Raw genomic sequence first — 20,022 nt, forward strand, 5'->3', positions numbered from 1 at the left:
TGGTACATTAATTGGAAAATCAGCTTCAAGTTGATTTTTAAACCCGTATAAAAATGTTTAATCTATGCCATATTAATTAAATTTTAAAAACTTTCTAGAGGTTATCTGATTTCTTTTTAAGAGTCAGAGAGAATGGCTTTTTTTGTTTTGTTGATACAATGACAGGGCCAGTTTATAGTATTTACAGACTGCAGAATATTTTTCTTCACATTGCAACTCATTTACAATACAGTCTTCTCATTATGATGCTTCACATTTTATGCAAGCATTCATTAGATCTTAAAGGAATAAAAAGCAACATTTTACTTAATTTACAACCACTATTAATAAATATTGAGAACTTTTTCCTTGCATGAGCTAGAAAAAGCTTTAAGAATAATTGATTAACAAAATGGAATAAAAAGTTGACATTCTTATCTTAAAGAAACTTCACCTTGTTTTTTCATACAAATGCTCCATACTAAAAGGAAAAAAAAAACTACATACATGTCTAAAACTTTAGACATGTATGTTCCTCTCTAGGTTTTTTTTTTTTTTTTTTGATGATTAAATTTGAACCATTTAAATGGTAAAAGTTTCCCAAACTAATTAATGTTTCACAACATACAAGTTACACATGATAAAGATCCTAATCCGTCTCTTTACTTAACCTCGTTATCAATTACTGGCATAGATGAGGATAAAAATCCTACGAAAGCAATTGTAGTGAATAAAATTTCATGCTTGCTCCAGAAAAGCCTTCATTCAAAATTTTCATAATGATTACTATTAATATTAATCTTGAAAGCAACGAATTTTTGTAGCAATGGGTTTCATTTCAATCATTTAATGGAGAAATTACATGAAATTTACTGTCTTCCATCCTTACCGAAACAATATTATTTTAGAATTTATTTATTTATTTGTGTGTGTGTTAAGTTGTACCTTAAGATTAATCAAATGGTTTAGTGAAAACCCCAAATGTTTAAGTGGTACAGTTGCTGGGATATAAGTAAACGCAGGCCTCAGAATCTTAGTGACAAACAAGCCAAGTATAATAAAACGCTTAAAAACAATATCTTTTGTATAAAATATTCTAATGCAATGCTAAATGAATATATGCATAACAAAGTTAAAGTACTTACTCTATCAATGGATAATTCAACTTCATTACCAACTTTTATTTTCCCGGTTTTTACTATACCATGATGAAAAACGAAACCTTCAGCAAATGAAACATTTTCAACATTAAAATCGAAATCCTAAAGAAGAAATGGATATTACAAGTACTGGTTTGTAAACTGATCAGAATGGTAAGATTAAAAGCAAATTTAAATTATTGTTCCATGAAAAATTTAAATAGCAAGAATGTTTTGTTCTATAACACATAACACAAATGTAAGTTGCATAGGCGGGTGGTGCACCAAAAAAGTGGAGGGTCAAAATAAGTGTGTGGGGTTAAGGGGCGTGGCCCCTGGAAGACTACTTTTTGTTTTCAATTTTTAATTGAACTATATTAAAGGCTTTTAACATTACTGATTCTTCAACCTCCAAAATATGGAATATGGTATTTCCTGTTTCAATTCAAAGATCCATTTTTATGAAATAGGATGAGAAAAGTCCATTTATTTGGAATTTTTAGTTTTTACTTTTGTGAAATAAATCAATCCATCTAATAAAGAATTATTTTTCAATTAATCATCAATTTTTAAGTTAGAAAAGTGGGATGGCAAGGTCGCTTTACTTCTGAAAGACAGGGGGCGGGGAATTTGGACTTGTAAAAGGTCATTAATGCAAAAACGAATCTTTTACCAAGAAGAAAAAAACAAAAAAAGAAAATATCACAATCGTAAAAATGGACCATGTTTAAATACGAGTTGATGTAAAAATGTCAGGAATTTTGGAACTTTAAGTGAAAGTATTCGGTCTGAAATGAAAGACAAGGGGAAAAGATGGAATTGTACGAAACCAAGATAACGCTTACTAGGGTCTCAAGAGAAGAGCTCATATAGGATTAGAAGCATGTTGTAACAAGTTAGTCAACAAAAAACACAAGATCAATACTTTTGGGGACTGGGACTTGATTTCATTCGTTAGCCTTTGCAATGAAGTGGTCATCTGTTGGCAAATGGCAATCGCTGATCTAGTGCTTTCTTATGAAACTAGAAATAGAATAGTTTGTATGGAATTTCAGAAATACTTACTTCATTAAAAATTTTCCCTAAATCAGCAGTTTGCCCTCCTGCTTCTGAATAGAAGTTTGTTTTATCAGTCACAATCAAACAGCGATCACCTTCAATGGCTTCGGGTAGATATTCTTTTTTTTTCAGGATAGCCAGAACATTGCCTTTAACTGTTCTTACACCTGAAAATTATTAAAACATAATAAAACATGAAAGAAAACCTTATTTTAAAATAAAGATGCAAATTTTTACTATATATTTAAAAAAAAAAAAAAATGAAAATTAATTTGAACTTTGACATCTTGAATTCAAACTATGTTTTTCGCAATCACGAGTGTGTGTGTGTATATAGGCGTGTGTTTGTGTTGGGGAGGGGTGTGTGTGTGTATGTGTGGGTGTCTGTATGTATGCGTATGTGTGCATGTAGGTGTATGTGTGCGTGTGTAGGTGTACATGCGAGTGTGTAGATGTATGTAGTGTAGGCAAGTAAGTGGCGCAACCTAGAGACAGTTTTCGCAAGAGGAGCAGCCTTATGAGGTGGACGGCCGACCGTAGTGCTGCAGAGGGAGGCGGGGGGGGGGAGGGGGGGAATAAAATCATAGGAATTCAAAACTGTCAAGTGAGAACAATAAGCAATCATGATTGCTCAAAAAACTCTTAGTATTTGAGCATGTGTTAAATCATATAATTACGTGTTTAGCAATAGTCATAACAAAAGTTTGACTTTGAAAAAAAAATATGATAGGTTAAGTCTAGAAACTTTTACTGGAGTATCTTAAAAATTTTCAATTATTTTCTGAAAACAATTTGGCATTACCTCTTTTGTTTTTAGCTATTTAAAAAAAAATGGAAACAAATATGCTAGGAGCAAAAAGTGGTGAATACTGCCGTGGACATTTAAAGGGCGCAAATTTTTCTTTACAGTTTTGTCACCTATTGTACGTTAACTTTATTGTACAAACTTTTTTTTTGCTTTTTTTTAATAAAATAATGAATCATACTGTTCATTTAAATATTTTAAAAACCAATTTTAAATTCTCAGCCAAAAGTTTGGCTATTGGAAACAACTCTAAGTTTTTATCAAGATAACGATAAGAAGTACTTGGTTTTCAATGTTTGCGACTAGTGCCTCAAAAACTGAAGTTTAGAAAATACCAATTCAATCTCCAGATTTGAACTTTATGTAACATATTTAGAGATATCTGGAGGCTAGATTACGAAAATACAGCATAGAAACGAAAATAGAGCTAGAAACAGTAAGACTCAAAGTGTGGTTGAACACTTACTCAGAAATTACGCAAAAAAAAAAGAAAAAGAATGAAATTTATTCCCTGACATTTAAAAGGTGTTGTTGATACTGCATGATAGCCTACTAAATAATAACTTAATAAATAGTTAGATTATTCAATAATATCTAGACTTTTTTAAAAGTGTACAAAGGCTTTTGTGAGATAAAATTTCTGACAACCTTTGGTTTTTGATTTAAAAAAAATTAAGTTTAATTATTTTTTTAAAAAAATTCCACGTAGTTTTATTGAAAATTGATCATAGACCCTATAATTAAATACCTATTCCGAAATATTAATTCTAACCAATGGATAGGGACGTATTTCATTGAAAGTCGTAGGTGTACAAACACTTTTGGGAGCCACTGTATAAGTTTAGAAGTTTTTCTTTTACTTTGCTATAGACGCATTAAAATAAAATTCTTGAAACAGCAATCAGAAATCCTTTACAGTTTTTCATGCACAGCTTTTACGGAGATTTACAAATCCACACAGAGCAATCAGAAAAAAAAATTACCGTATGTGCTTTTATCCGTGGAATAATCATATTTAAAGAAATCTTCTGATGGCTGAATATCATGTCTTCTAAGAATTTGAACAATTTGAGAGAAAGAATCAGATTTTCCTTGAGATCGGACTATAGTAGCAGCCTATTTCAAAGAAAAAGAGACACATATAATATAATAATAGAGTTTCTACGTGAATGAAACACAATAAACAATGAATCAAATTAAGTATTCATTTTAAGGTTATTTTGACAGTAACATTTAAATAACTTATGAAATAGGTTTGCATAATAAAGTATAATTTATAAAATTTCATAATTTTGAAAAATGTAATCAAGAAATACAGTAGAACACAGATTCTTGGAACCTCTTTTAATTAAAGCTGGATTCCTTAAATTAAACTTTTTTTTTTGGGGGGGGGGGGGTCAATACAGTGCAAAAGGGTTGCTACGTTGTAACTCACTAAGTAATACTACTTTTTAAAACACTATTCAAATCAACATTGAAAGTTTATTAAGTAATTATTTTTGTATTTATTGTAACTATATATTTTTTAAATTAAAGAACAAAAATAAAGTTCACTATTATTAATAATGTAATAAAGATTAAAGTTGACAGAATTATACATTCTACATATTCAAATTGGATTTTCTAACTTGAGTGACATTTATTGAACAAGTGTATTGTTTATAATTTTTATATAATGCAAAAGGTCACATTGAACAGTTGTTTTGTAAAAGTGTACAGATTTAAATCCACATTTCATCTCTCCGTGGCTTCATTGCCAGCGGAAAATCTTGGGCGTGTCTTCTTGAAGACCAAACAAGACTGCAACTTTCCCTTCTCCCTAGAGTTGAAGGGGTTACATCTTTTGGTCTCACGACTACTTACAAGCCCATCTTTTTAAAATCTGACTGGCCAGTTCCCCGCTGTGTCCACTGTATGAAGGGACTAAGCAAATGACAGGGGAGCATCTTTTTGACTGCCCCGTCCTTCTCGACGTGCTGAAGGATGTCGTCTTAAGTGAGCTTTCCTGCTCTGCTACTGCATCTTTGTTGTATTGGACTGCAAGGCCCCTTATGTCCGAGAGGATGTTGGTGGGCGTAAATTTTTTTAAAAAAATTAAATCCACAGTTAAGGGTTCTGCAATCTCCTAACAACTATTTTTAAACAATTTTCAATTATCCAGAAGTGGTTCGATCTCCATTACTTTGATTTTAACTGAGGTTCTACTGTATTTTTAAAAGTTATGCAAAAGAATAAGATAGAACAATAAGATTTGCAATACTTAAAGTTCTTTATAAAATGAAAACAATAAATGATAAAAACAAACCTGTTCTTTTAATAATCTTTGGTAACCTTCCCAATCCACGTTAACATTTATTTCTGATGCTAAGTCTTTAATGATTATTTCTTCCAGGCCAAACTGCTGGTGTAGATTCAGCACATTGAGCCCTAGAACATAAAAGGAAGCTCTTAGATGGCAAAAATTTAAAAGGAATTCATAAACAATAAAAAAATAAAGACTTAATTTACCACTTAAAGTGTTGTTAGCATTTTCTGAAAGAATTTTATTTCTTGCTTTGCGACCTTTGTTTATCACAGAATGAAACTGTTTCTCTTCTTCGTTCACAATGTCAACAATCTATCTAAAACAAAATTTGTCATGAGAATGTTAAATTCAAGAATGTATAGAACAAATTATTTTGAAAGAAATTTAGCACTTTTGCTGCAGGAAACCCATAAATTCACCAGCAAAAGCAGAAATTTCAGTTGCGCAATTATAGAAACCCCAATTGTGCAACCACTTGAACTCCCACAAGGCTAACTGAGAATCTGCACTGGCAGTCAGAGGAAGATTGTCATTGGAAGAGTGAACATGTAATTTCATGTTTTAAACAGTGATTTACCAAAAACCGAGTTATGTAGTCAATATTTCACCTGACACTCAGTGATCTTCCCATCTAGTTTTCTGAGGGTATACTCCCAGTACTCCATTACGCACAATATATGTATATGATCATATACGTAATATGTAATTACATGAAAATCTTTGAAGCTTGAGGGTATATGCTATATATCTAAAAAATGTTTGAGAGTATACAGCGTATATGGAGTATACCCTATGGGAACACCACTGCTGACACTACACCAAAATGCCTTTATTCTTAATATTACAGTTGAACTCTCTTAACCCTTTCAGACTTGGCATTTGGTATACTGGACATGAACTTTAAAGTATACTGGACATGAACGCAAAAGCGAGTTTTTTTCTGATTTTTTAAAAAAATATATAATCTTCTATTAATCATTTCAAATGCTTATATTATGTTTTATTATTGTTTAGAGAATATTTTACAATGAAGTTTGTTTGATGTTTCATCCTTTTTTTATCTAAAACATGTATTTCAATATTTGTCCGGATTATTGAACGTGTCGTAACTCTTTTAATTTTTCACCTATAAACTTGAAATTTTGTCTATGAGATGCTCTTTACCATAGTACACTGTCTACCAAATAAAAACATTTTTGGTTAAATATTTCTAAATTCCCTCTCTTTATATCCCAGCATGTGTCATTATCACAATTTGCGAGGAAGAGGTAGTAGACACAAGCATTTTCAGGTGCATGGAGAAACTGGGATAGGAGAAGTCTTGCCAAAGCATTTTCACCAACACCGCCAAGGCTTGAAATACATCAAAAGAAAACATCTGGAAAGACGAATCAATGCGATGGAATTGAATTGATTAAAGAATTATGAAGTTGTGACGTATAGTTCTTAACTTTGATGTCACATGTAATCTTTTGTCGTTCTGGAAACATTACTTGCTCCAAACATTTTCGAACATAAAAATTATGGTGATTTTCCCATCGGAAAAAGTATTTATTGAAGTCGTTCTACAAATGTTTTATCTTTATCCCCCCCCCCCCCACCCAAATATTATCATGCACTATTTGTTTACATACAATTTTTGTTGAAAGGTAATGTATAGATATTAAATTGTTGAGATTTCATAAACTTTTTGACTTTTCAAACGATATTTAACAAGATAGCACATGCAAATATAAAAACAATGCAAATGGATATCTGAGGCTTTCTACCACAATTTAAAAATTTTAATTATAAGAAAAGTCACTTAAGTAAATTTAACTAAACAAAATTGATATACTTGTAAAAAACTATGTTTAAAAATAAATAAAACATTTTTGCATATTATTTTTTATATAGTTGAAAATAAAGTAATAACATGCAAAAAAAAGTTAGCAACAATAAATATCAAAAGATTTTATCTTATTAGGACACAAGGCTTTCTACACACGAGGCGGTTATTAGAATCAATTTTTAAAAAAAATTGCTTGTTAACTGTAGTTGAGGCAAACCTAACCAGGCAGCATTGTGAACGTTACACAAATCCTAATCACAGCATTACAGCACTGAGAGGTTAGGTTTGCCTCAACTCTAGTGACTGGCGTCTTTCGTTGTCTTCATACAAGGCAGCTTAGTTGAATCAACTTTTCTTTTTATAAGCCGAATTTATTCGGGCAGGTGCTCCACCAGGGGTGCCCATCTATGGGGGGGGGGCATGGCGCAGACTGTGCTATTGAAATTTTTAGGGGGTTTTGAGGGATATTTTTTTCATTGGAGGGGCTCTTGCTTTGGGGGGGGGGGGCTTCACGATAATACGAAATGACGGCTAAAACGAACATTTTGTTCGATAAGCTTGGTTTGCTATCTAATTATATTAAAAATTTCATGTATAATAGATACATGAAATTGAAAGTATCGGCACAAATTTTCGACCTCTTTGCCTAAAATGTTCGTGGTTGAATGCCTAATTTTCTTTTGTATAAATTATTCATCATTTTGTTAGGTAGACGAAGTACCATCATGTATCAATAAGGAAATATTAAACCTTTTGCATAGAAACTAAAGCCTGTACGTTTGTTTACCTATGGACATTTTAATTTACTCTGAGGTAAAATTGATCATCTCCTATTGTGGATTACACCTTTTTTCCGGAAAGTACTAATAGCTAGATTACAATGTGTGTATTAGTAATAATAATTTCTAAACATAGGTAAGAATTTCTTTGTTTTTTCACAATACTACTCATTCACAGTTGTTACGAATAACGGCTAATACGAACAAATTCGTGGATTTTTGACATTTCGTATTAACAAAGCTCAACTGTATTTCCTTTAACTTTGTATGTATGAAGAAATAATGGTAATAAGATGACTACAGAATATATATTTTTATGAAAATGAATTAAAATATGTCTTGCTATAAACCTTTGTGTATTACTTTATCTATATGTAATTTAACTACTTGACATGATCCTTTGAAATTCAGATGTTTTTATAATAAACAGTGATTTTATTCAAGACAGAAGTTCACAAACAAAATTGCTTGATATAATCAAACAAATTTCACCATTGAGTAGAATCTGTTGCCTGCCAATTTTGTGGTCTTTCTAGTTAATATTTAAAAAGAAGTAAGTGCAACTAAAAATTAATCCCGGGGTTGCATAGTGGCACTCCACTTGAATATAACTTAATATTTCCGCTCTTGTCATCAAGATGTAACTTAGGAGAAATTTTTTTTTAAAGAAATTATTCGATTTTGCAAACAGTTTTTATTTTATCTAGGTTTACAGAAGATAAAGAAAATTCCATACTGCAAAATATAGCAACAAAGACAATAGGTACAATACATTTTTTTTAATCGTAAACTTTTCTAAAGTACCAGATAACTGAAACAAAATTTCAACAATGCAAATACGTTCATTGTAAGAAAATCAATAAATTATTTTCTTTTGTATTTAGTCATATATTACCTCATTTACATGCTTTTCAACTTCAGGGAAGAAGTCCAGTGTTTCAGCTACGTACGGCACTAGAGAGCTCAAAACGCCAGGCCTTGCTTTCATGGTCCGATTGGCTGTATATGCAGCTCTTCTTATAATTTTTCTCAAAACATGACTTTATAAAGAAATTTTTACACAATGTAAGTAAAATTGGTTAAATATTTTGAAAAAAAAAAATATGCAGTTTACTTTACACAATGCTGGCAAATTGTGAACTGTCACAATTTGCATGTTGTGACACTTTCACGCAAAAATTTGCACCTTATTCCAAGAATTTTAAACTTTGCCTTTTAATTGTTATACTAGAGGGCTCAGCGCTTTGCTCACTTTGCTCACCAACCCCTGTTTGCTACCAACAGAATGTGACAATTAATGATTATAAAGCTTTGTATATTCAGAACATCCAGGAATGGATGTGGGATGGGGTTAGGATGTTCGTAGGACATTTGGTCCTTTAAGGTTTAGAAGGGTGAGACATGGCGGAATGGCTTCCCTTGGATGTTTTGTATCCAACAGTATCAGTATTGACCTGGTACACATGGTACGGACATGAACAGGTTTTAAGAGTATATAGATGTTCAAACAGAAGGAACCATAATGCATCATAATATCAAGTATCAACTTTTTAAAACATTTCTGTGTACACTAAAACATGTTTTTGTGCTCTTTTTTCTTTTTTTTTGTACAATTCTTTATTTGCGTTGGTTTTTCGTTCCCCCCCCCCCCCATTTTTGAGAGGTATGTGAAAATTTAAATCAAATTGGAACATATTTGACAAAGTTATTGATAAAACAATTGCAAGGTTTTGATGCAAAGGATTTTGAACCAGTTTTACCCCTAGAAATGTTGTCTGACCATGAAAGATTACGGTTATAGGTTTTGAAAAGTTTTGTATGTGTAAAATAAGTACATAGCAAAGAAAATATTAAAACCTCTTTGCATGCGTAATTTCTGAATCAAATTACACAAGATTTGGCAAGATTCTTAATAGCTGCTGCGTATTGATTTTTTTAAAAGTAATTCCTAGTTACTTTCTAATAATTCGAACTATTTTCAACATGAGACTTTCTGTACGTATCCCTACTCAATGAATTTAAAAATAATAATAATAATAATGTTGCAAACGCTATTTTCATAGCCAAGCCTGAGGTTTTGCGTGACTTTTGTTCTTGCGATCGCTATTCATGGCACAAAAATAGTTTTGAGTGTATCTAAAAAATAATGATTTGTATGTGTTATGGGTGTGGTTGGCACTGTAATGCATGGCATTGATATAACTCATTTCTTTTCAAGTTTAAAATTTTGCTTTTGAAAGTTGATACTGCATATTATGATGCATAAAGGTTTCTATTATTCGAAAACATCAATATTAAAGGCTAAAGATTAATATTCCGGGAAAGAAGTGCAAATTTATGCATAAGAATATCTCACTTGTAGAAATGGATTGAGCAATTTATGAAATTAATAGTTTTCATACCCAGCATCATGAGCATCTGGAAACAAACCATCTGAAATTGCAATGCACAACATGCGAGAATGGTCAGCAATTATTCTATAAGCTGTATCAATCTCATCTCGATCTTCACGTCCAACTTTACCGGTATACGAGCGAATACCAAAGTTCTGCACAAAATAAAACACATAGTGTTAGTTGTGGTAAACAAAAATGGGGTGAAAAAATTGTATTACTATACTTCTGGTTATTTTTCGATAGTGTCCCCCCCCCAGTCATGCATTATTAGGAAAGTGATGGGCCAAACCCCCTTTTTTAGCCTACTTTCCCAGTAAAAGTCAGAAAAAAAAGAAAAAAGCATGAAAGAAGGCTTAATGCATCTTAAAAATATCGCGAAAAACAAAAAAAAGTCAAAAATAAACAAAATAATTAAATAAATATCGAAAAATTAAAAATTGGAAAGTAGGGTATTGAGATGGGGAAAAATGTCTGTCGGTCTGTCTGTCTGTCGGTCGGTCTGTCTGTCTGTCCCCCCCTAATAACTTTCGAATGAATAGTCCGATTCGAACAAACTTTTTTTTGTTCGAAAGATCTCGGCGAGGACACCTCAATCCCATATTTCACTTTTTGATTTGAAGTATTTTTTGTTCAATTTTGAACAGTTCAAAAAAACTTAACATTAGCGCCTACGGGGAAATTCAAGGCAATTGCGAACTGTCAGGCGAATTTGCTTCAAACAAACTTTGTAGGAAAAAGCTTTTGATGAAAAACTTGTATATAAAATATCTTTTTGATTTGAACAATTTTCCGTTCAATTTTGAACAGTTCAAATCCTTTAACATTAGCGCCTACGGGGAAACTGAAAGTCAATGTAGATTCCGTACTTGAAGGCGGATTTACTTCAAATAAACTTTGTTGGAAATAGCTCTTGACGACCTACTCCCGACTCCGACAACTTTGGCGCACCTGACTCCGACTCCGACTCCTGTGCCCGAAAATTACTCGGACTCCGATTTCCCGACTTTGAATCTGACTTCGTAGCTTTGGCAAAAATTTATACACGAAGGACAAATGACTGACTCCGATTCTTAGATATTCGACTCCGACTTCTTTACCCCAAAATGAGATGGACTCCGACTCCGACTCCGCAGTTATGGTTTTGACTGTGAAATAATTATTGTTGATTTGACTTGTTTTTATTTTTACGCTAAAATTTTAATTTAGGTATTCAAGTTTCGGCGAATAAACTCGAAGTCATTTATGTTTCTACATAAAGATATGCGCAGACGATTTTTTTTTTACAGTGAAAATTATTTTTTTAAGTTGACATTTTATTGATTTTATTTATTTTGGTAAGTGCATTACTTCATTTAAAAAATTGTTTTTGGCAACAGGGAAAAAGAAACGATTTTTTTTTGATAGATGTATTCATTTTAATGAGTTTATTAATTTTAATAATTTTTTTTTCGTTTTGAAAGCTGTTAAAGATTTTTTAATGGAAAAAAGTGTATTAGCTGCTTTGTTTAAAAATTGCTGCTATTTTATTTGTTCAGTTTTTTTTTCCCGCATCTAATTTTTTTAGATGAGTGAGGAATATTTTATTCCTAGAAATCAGCTTAAAGTATTTTAAAAATATGTTTGAAAACATTTGCGATTGTAGCTATTTTTGAGAATGTTGATCAGGTACTAGAAAGTAGTATGGGTATACGGGAAAGTAGGCTCGTCTAGTTCTAGACAGAACTTCTTGTTATCTTTCTCAATGCGCCAACCTTCCTCCTTTGAAATTAAAACAAAACTTGATCCCAAAAGTAAACTAAAGATTCACACAAGTCTGACCTTGAAACTTAACTCTTGTTTCCCTTATCCACTAGAATTTGATTTGAATATACAGTTGGCTCTCTGTTTAACGAAGCGCTATTTAACGACTTTCTCTATTTAACGACGGCTTTTCACGGTCCCACTATAGTGTTTAAAACATTTTATTTAAGGACGCTTTCTACTTAAGGACGATTTTTCATGATCCCTTAAAAGTCGTTAAACAGAGAGCCAACTGTAATTCTGAACTTAGTTTTTAGCCTAATTATTTCAATTGCACATTAAAAAGCTTTTTATTATTGAAAAAATGATTACCATTGAAAAATACTTGGGTTTTGTATGCATACAGTAGACAGAAAAGTGAAAAATATCACTTCACCTACTACAAAGTTTTTGCTAAAAAATTTTCATTTTAATAGAATTAAAAGTTCCTTTTTGTCTGAAAGCAAGCTGCCCCTTTTTGGTTTGGGGGATACACTATTTAAATTAAATGAAATTTTTTTTTTCATTTGCTAACAAATAATCATATTGTCAAATTTTAATACCCAGTTATTCTTGAGGAGCACAGCCTTAAATGAAATGCACAAAATTTTATCTCTCAACTGATTCAAATAGAAAAGGAAGACTCTAAAGTTGAATCATTGAAATTGATTATTCCATGTATCCTAATTGAATCTACACGGAACTCAATGCAGAAAATGATAACATGAGTGCAAATTACAGTCGTACCTCAATATAAGGTCACCCCTCGAGACTTCATGAAACTGACCTTATAAGCGGGATAACCTTATAACTGATTCATATATATTTTATAACATGTGTGCAAGTAATAAGCATATATTGTAAGGAATAAACATTTATACATTAATTCTTTTTTAAATTTTAAAACATTCAAAAATATCAGTAATTAGGTTTTAATAGTTTAATAGATTTGAAACAATTAAAACCTTTGGAGTCAATAAGAAATTTTAAAATGATTTTTTAGAACTTTCATGTAGAGTAAAGCTGCTTACAAATATGCTCCAGTCGAGAACTGATGTGCAACTTACCTAACTTAAAATTATCATTAATACTGGACTAATAGGTTTTTCTTTAATTAAGGCACAATGGTTTCTAATTGTTTTCAGATAATTTTCTTCGGCTTCTCATGACTGGTAAAAATAATGCGATATGTACACTCTGAGTGCCCTCGTTATTACTTTATATTTTAGTGTCACTGTCGTAATATTCACTTTCTACAGGATTCAGTGCACTACATGCTACATTAATGGAAGGAATATGACTTTTCACTTTTTAAGGATTGTATATCGTGGAAAATTCTTGGAAGTGAATCTATTAGGCACTGAAATCATTTAAAGAAATCAGACAGAAGTGACCTTAAAAACGATTTATGTATTAAGACTTGACCATAGATCTGATTAGACATAACACAGAATTCCTATTCAATGAGCCAGAACTTTAGAAAAGTGACTTTATATGCAGGGTGACCTTATAAGCGAGTGGCCTTATATCGAGGTCTGCCTGTATATCTCTCAACTCAGCACAGCAGTATAATGGGTTTCTACTGCATGATTTTGCATTATATAACTAGAAATTTAAAAAGCATGAACTTGACATTCGTTCATTTTTTAACCTAGTACAAAATTACAAAAACGAAAAATAATAATATATTTTTTCCCTTTACAGTCGGGCCTCCATATATCGAAGTAGCAACTTGCCGGAAAAAGATTCGATATATAGAAATTTCGATATATAAAAACAATCTTAGTTTACCATAAAAATCTCCTAAAACATTAAAATTAAAGCTAGTTTTTGCCAATTGTAATGCCGTTTCATGTTTTTGAGCGAGTTTTCTGTACATTTCAATACTTTCATTACAGTTTTCTGATTTCTCATAATAGCAGGAACTCTGCTTGCAGAAATACTAAATTTACCAGAAATGACATTTTTGTACCTTTATACATCTTCATTCTTTGGCAATTCAACTTCATCCGCAACATGAGGGGATTTTCGTTTTGACAATGCAATCGAGAGAAAAGTAAAAAATAATTTACTTAACTTGAATGATTTTCACTGAAGCTTAAAGGACTAGGAATAATAAATTAGACAATAGGGATAACTTGAAACTGATTTTACAGTATTACTGTTTGCAACTAAGATTTGAAATAAACTTGAGGGAATTTAAGGGCTCCAGAAGGGAAAAACGACTTATCTTCACACTCCTCAACTCCAGATTCCTTGTGAGTTTCGTAGCAAACTTTCGTGAACATAATTTTCTCCCCTAACCTTCATTTTTCATAAGACAAACAGTCCAAAGTGGAAAAAAAATCCACGAATGTCTCGAAAAAAACTTTGATATAGAGATTTTTTTGATATATAGAAACAATTTTTCTATGTAATGGACATGAAAATTTGCTGGAACTTCTATAAGTAGAAAATTTCTATATGTGGAAGTTCGATAAGGAGGTTCGACTGTATTTATTTAATAATAATTTTAGAAAAAAGGGAAAAAAAACCTAAGAAATTAATGTAAAATACTTTGAAAAAATGACTTACTTTTTCAATTGCATTAAATAATGGTACAAAAATATCAGTGTCATAATTTGACATGGTGCCTTGCAAAACAGCGGTCAGTCTTTCAAATCCCATGCCAGTATCAACATTCAAGCTAGGTATCTTTTTCAATGAACCATCGTTTTCTCTGTTAATGAGAGTAATGAACTCAGAGATTAAAGTAAAAACAGCTAAAACTATGATGTCCTCAAATAATAATAATGTGAAGCCACATGTCTAACATATTAAAATATGACAATAGATAAATAAATAAAGAAGTGAAAAAATTTCTTTTTTGAATATAAAAAAGAATATCAACACTGAACAATGCTGTAAATGGACAAAGTTGCAAAAAAAAAATTGTCAGTTATTTCTGGGTTTCAAGAAACACCTTTTAAAATCCAAAAAGTTGTGACGATATTGATGATAAGCCATTCACTATTAAATAAAACCAATGTGCAGCAACTCATTGAAGCAGTTCTAATTCTGTAATTTTAAAATTATGGGGAGGATTCTAAGCACGAAAAATAGCTGCTTGATGAATCTGTTAACAAAGGGTCATGACACCAGTGGAAAATTGATATTCAGCTGCTGTCGCGTGTTGCCAATCAAGAAGTGCAACTTTGCTGTAGCAGAACTCTAGTAAGAAATAGCTGAATTTCCAGTCAAAGAAAGCAACATTAGCTCCAATTTCAGGGGTTCAAGCCCATTATTTCAGCATTCCATGTAAGTTCTTCAACTTTTGTTACTTGAAAAGATGAGCTTTTAACTTTTAAGCCCCATATGCAGACAAAAACTTGCTCTCTGTTGCAAGATAGAACATGGCAGCTGTTGGTTTTGTTTTAGTTATAATGGGTCATAGTGCACCTATTTGATTTACAATAAAACTACATATTTGGAGATACCATACATTTTTTTAAAGAGAATTTTAAACAAAAGAAGTAAATTAAACAAGATTGAAAGCTCCATTTAAAGGAAAAAAAACCCACCAATAAAAAAGCAAGCAAAATAAAGAACATGAAAGGTTTCATTAAAATAACTTGTCAACCAAAAAAAAAACTTGAAATTTTCATTAAAATGGAAAATTAAAACATGAAAATTAAACATGCCAGCGACTTTAACAATATTTGTTCATTCTCACCAAGGCAAGCAGCTAACAATATTAGTAAGATAACTTTAGCGCAATTTCTGGGATTAGATATCTTACTGTTGCTCTGAGGCGACAATATCGCAAACTTGCATTTTTAAAATGGATTCTGCAAATGGCTAACCCATATGCAGACAAAAACTTGCCCCCATGTGGGGCAAGTTTTCGATATTTAATAGGGCAAATATCAAAACTTTGTAACAGTGTAACAGAAAAGTACCTAATATAACAAATCAAAAAACTGAAACAGCAGTTCATAAAGATTAACAAAGTTCATGTATTCTTAGATATTATCTGTGAATAAAACGAGCTGATATGTGCATCACATGACTTCCTTTTACTCCAAATTAGTGTCATTTTCTCATTATTGGCAGTTTTAATATGATTCAATAGTTTACTCTCTAAATACCACCAACAGTGGCCAATTTAAAACCAAATTTTAAAAAAAAATCGTCAAATTTGTCGCCGAGTTGGCGACAAAACTTGGCGACCACAAGACTAACGATATATCGCTAAGTGTCCGACAAATTATAATACCACTTGAGTTTGCATCGAAATTAACAAATTTCCGCCGAAAAAAGGGGCAAAAGACACCTTTAGAAACACTCGAATGCAACCAAAAGGGGAGGTGCACAACTAGACCCAACTGGGAGTCTGTACCAAATTTCAACTTTCTAGGACATACCGCTCTTGAGTTATGCATCATACATACTCATATACGCACATACATACGTACATACAGACGTCACGAGAAAACTCGTTGCAATTAACTCGGGAAAAATCAAAAATGGATATTTTGGGCATCCATACGTTCTTAGGTACATATGTACGTGTGGTTGGGTCGAAAAAAAACTCAACATTCATTTGGGGGTGAGCAAAATGGAAATTAAGGCCGATTTTTGAGTGAATTTTTTTTCCCGAATACAATACTTCCTTTTTTGTAAAAGGAAGTAAAAAATGAGTAAATTCCAAAACAAAATTACTTACTTATTATACTGGATGAAAACCAGATTCCATATTTCTATTAAATCTGGCCTATCAGCATTAATCCTTTTAGAGGCATCCTCTGCACCAGAAAAAATGAAATCATAATGTATTTCAGTACATGGACCACAGGGACCTACATCAGCCATTTCCCAAAAATTGTCTTTGGTTCCAAAAGGATAGATATGGTCAGGAGGAACCCTAAAAATATATAATAATTTAATTGCACAGAAATAAAAATGGAAAAAAATGGTATAGATTTATGAAGAAACAATCTCATTTTTCAATTTTTAATTCAATTGTCTCCCATTGAAGTATTTTTTACTTTTTTGTACACTGTAAGGGAAACATTCTACCGAGAAAAAATTTTAATATAAAATTCAACTTTTAACACTCCTGAAGCAATTTAGACTTGTTTCATTCTTTTTTTTTATTATTATTCATTTATTTATTTTTTGTGACACCTATATTTATGTATACATAGGAAACCCAGCAAAGTAATTCAGCGATCCCTAAAACCATTTTTTGAAATTCTCAGAACAATATGTATGTAGAATCTTGCACAACTCGAAATCAATCAGCCATAGAAGGTTGAATGTAGGACCAGCATAACCTGGAAATTGTGTATTTAGGTCTGGTATAGCATAGTTGCAGATTGTGGGGATCACGGTATACAACTATTTGGATCACAATTGCACGTTCCAACAGGGCAGTAGGACATTATATATTTTGTAGGGTATGTCAGGGTAATTTGGGTATAAGTTATATTTTATTGAATAAAATGAAAACTATTCATTTGTTTCAAAACTTCACAGTTATAAACATCATCCTTACCTAAGAATATATGCTGAAAAAATATTGCCGACACTCTTTTGGAAATTGATAAAAAAAATAAATTAAACTTTTTGGTGATGTCGATGCAATGCAAACCAACCATTTCCAAATAGTGCTTCTAATTGACTTGCCACTCTATATTTTTCAAGTTTAGGTATGTAGACATTATATACAGGTATGCTTACTTTAATTTGCATTGAATTGAAACAGAATTAGTTTTCATGTAATTAATGATTTAAAATCATGGGGTAAGTTGGGTATACATCACATTTTACCAATCAGAAGGACAAATAATAATTTCATTGGACTTCAAACATAGGCATATATGTGCATCCTCACTACCCAAGGTAATATATGCTAAAAATGAATTGAAAGGTTGTTTAAATTTGCTTAAATGTTCTGTAACAAAAAAACTACTTCCCGTCCATTAACGGTTTGTCATATTGTGCTATTTTCTGTCTAAAACCCATCTTAATACTTAAAAAAAATTAATTTGAATTTTGTCATCTTAAATTCAAATTATGTTTTTCGCAATCACAAGTGTGTGTGTGTATGTAGGCATGTGTGTTTATGTGTAGAAGGTATGTGTGTGTAGGCATGTGTTTGTTTCTGTGTGCAGGTATGAGTGTGTGGATAGTTGTGTGTATGAGTGTTTGTGTGTGTGGTGGGGAATGTGTATGTGTGTGTAGGCATATGCGTTTGTGTCTGCGTGCAGGCATAAGAGTGATGAGTGTGTGGGTAGTTGTGTGTAGGCATGAGTGTGATGAGTGTGTGGGTAGTTGTGTGTAGGCATGAGTGTGTGGGTAGTTATGTGTAGGTGTGTATGTGTCTGTGTGTATGTGTAGGTGTCTGTATGTAAGCGTGTGTGTATGTATGTGTTTGAGTGTGTGTATGTGTTTGTGTATGTGTGTGTGGTGGGGAATGTGTATGTGTGTGTAGGCATATGCGTTTGTGTCTGTGTGCAGGCATAAGAGTGATGAGTGTATGGGTAGTTGTGTGTAGGCATGAGTGTGATGAGTGTGTGGGTAGTTATGTGTAGGTGTGTATGTGTCTGTGTGTATGTGTAGGTGTCTGTATGTATGCGTGTGTATATGTATGTGCTTGAGTGTGTGTATGTGTGTAGGTGCATGTATTTGTGTGTGAGTGTGTGTGTGTGTGTGTAGTTGTGTATGTATGCGTGTGTGTGAGGACATGGATGCAACCTGGAGACGGTTTTCGCTATAGGAGCAGCATCGTGAGGAGCCCATCGACGGTCATGGTGCGGAGGGTGGCAGTGGGAAAATAAAATGATAGGACGCCAAAACAGTCAAATGAAAGCAATAATCAATCGTGACTGCTCAAAAATATGTATATAAAATATGTATATATAAGTTTATTACAGGACTGGAAAGTCCAAAGTATGCCATTTTTATACCCAAATTACCCCGACAGACTCTATCAGGTTAAACTTTGTATCAATTTAGTTTAAAAGTATATCTATCTTGTTCAAGGCATCCATCACTCTCACATCTCTATCAGTCAATTAAAAGTTTGGTGTTTTGTACATACAGAATGTTTGAAACTAAGACCTCTCAATCTTTACAATCCTGGAAGATTTTGGTCAGTCAGATTTCAATGGAAATCATTCTTTTAGTTATGTGTCTAGTTTAATAAGTATACAATGAAGTATTGTGGTGTTTATAACAACTTTTTAAGATTCAATTCAATTCATTTTATTTCAATCAGGGAAATATATATATATATTTTTTTTACAAATATGCAGTTCACATATAAAATAAAAAGAAATTACAAACAGAAATATATTTCTCTGTGTCTATTTGAGAATCCCTGATTGAGTAGATGGGAGTAAAGGCTATACAATAGCCTGACTAGCTCCCACCACTCAGAGAAGAGCTTGATTTAGAGTCAGTTTATAACATAAGATAAAATTAACAAAAAATAAATGCATAATCATACAAAGAACACATAAACACAACACAAGTAATGCAATTAAGTACGTCTAATTTTATAACGGAACCGAGGCATATTATTACGAAGATAAACTTTGGTTTGATAAAAATTGGTTTGATAAAAATTATTTTTATTTAGAAGATTATGAATCAAATTACAAATTTATTTTTATATTTAAATTTTTGATTCTGACTTATTTTCAAAAAATGTGCAATAGTATGTATAGAAAACTTAGTAGCATCTTATATTAAATGAATAAGTTTGTAAAATAAGTCAAGGTAGAGGGTTTTCTTCGTACTATTTTTTTCAAAAATGACATTTCTCTTATTTATAAATTCTTCATAGCATTTCAAGCTACAGGGCAAAGTGGTAAAATTTTTAGTCGTCATTAGTTGATAGTATCAATTTTATTAGAACTTTCTTTTTAAAAATCGTTAGCCATTTTTTTTTCTTCTCAAAGTGCT

At 31.9% G+C, this 20,022-nt stretch overlaps 1 protein-coding gene across 1 annotated transcript in view; it reads right to left on the reverse strand.

Moving 5' to 3' along the window:
• Nucleotides 1–20,022, reverse strand: part of LOC129219770 (alanine--tRNA ligase, cytoplasmic-like) — a gene marked incomplete at its 3' end in the record, with an annotated part of 70,439 nt that overhangs the window by 42,988 nt on the left and 7,429 nt on the right. The window contains 9 exon segments of the mRNA XM_054854068.1: nt 1,125–1,241; nt 2,184–2,344; nt 3,966–4,098; nt 5,288–5,409; nt 5,491–5,599; nt 8,793–8,937; nt 10,300–10,445; nt 14,647–14,791; nt 16,778–16,975. Coding sequence (XP_054710043.1) covers nt 1,125–1,241; nt 2,184–2,344; nt 3,966–4,098; nt 5,288–5,409; nt 5,491–5,599; nt 8,793–8,937; nt 10,300–10,445; nt 14,647–14,791; nt 16,778–16,975 — 1,276 coding nt within the window.

This window comes from Uloborus diversus, chromosome 4 (assembly GCF_026930045.1).
Source record: "Uloborus diversus isolate 005 chromosome 4, Udiv.v.3.1, whole genome shotgun sequence".
Taxonomy (NCBI): Eukaryota; Metazoa; Arthropoda; class Arachnida; order Araneae; family Uloboridae; genus Uloborus; species Uloborus diversus.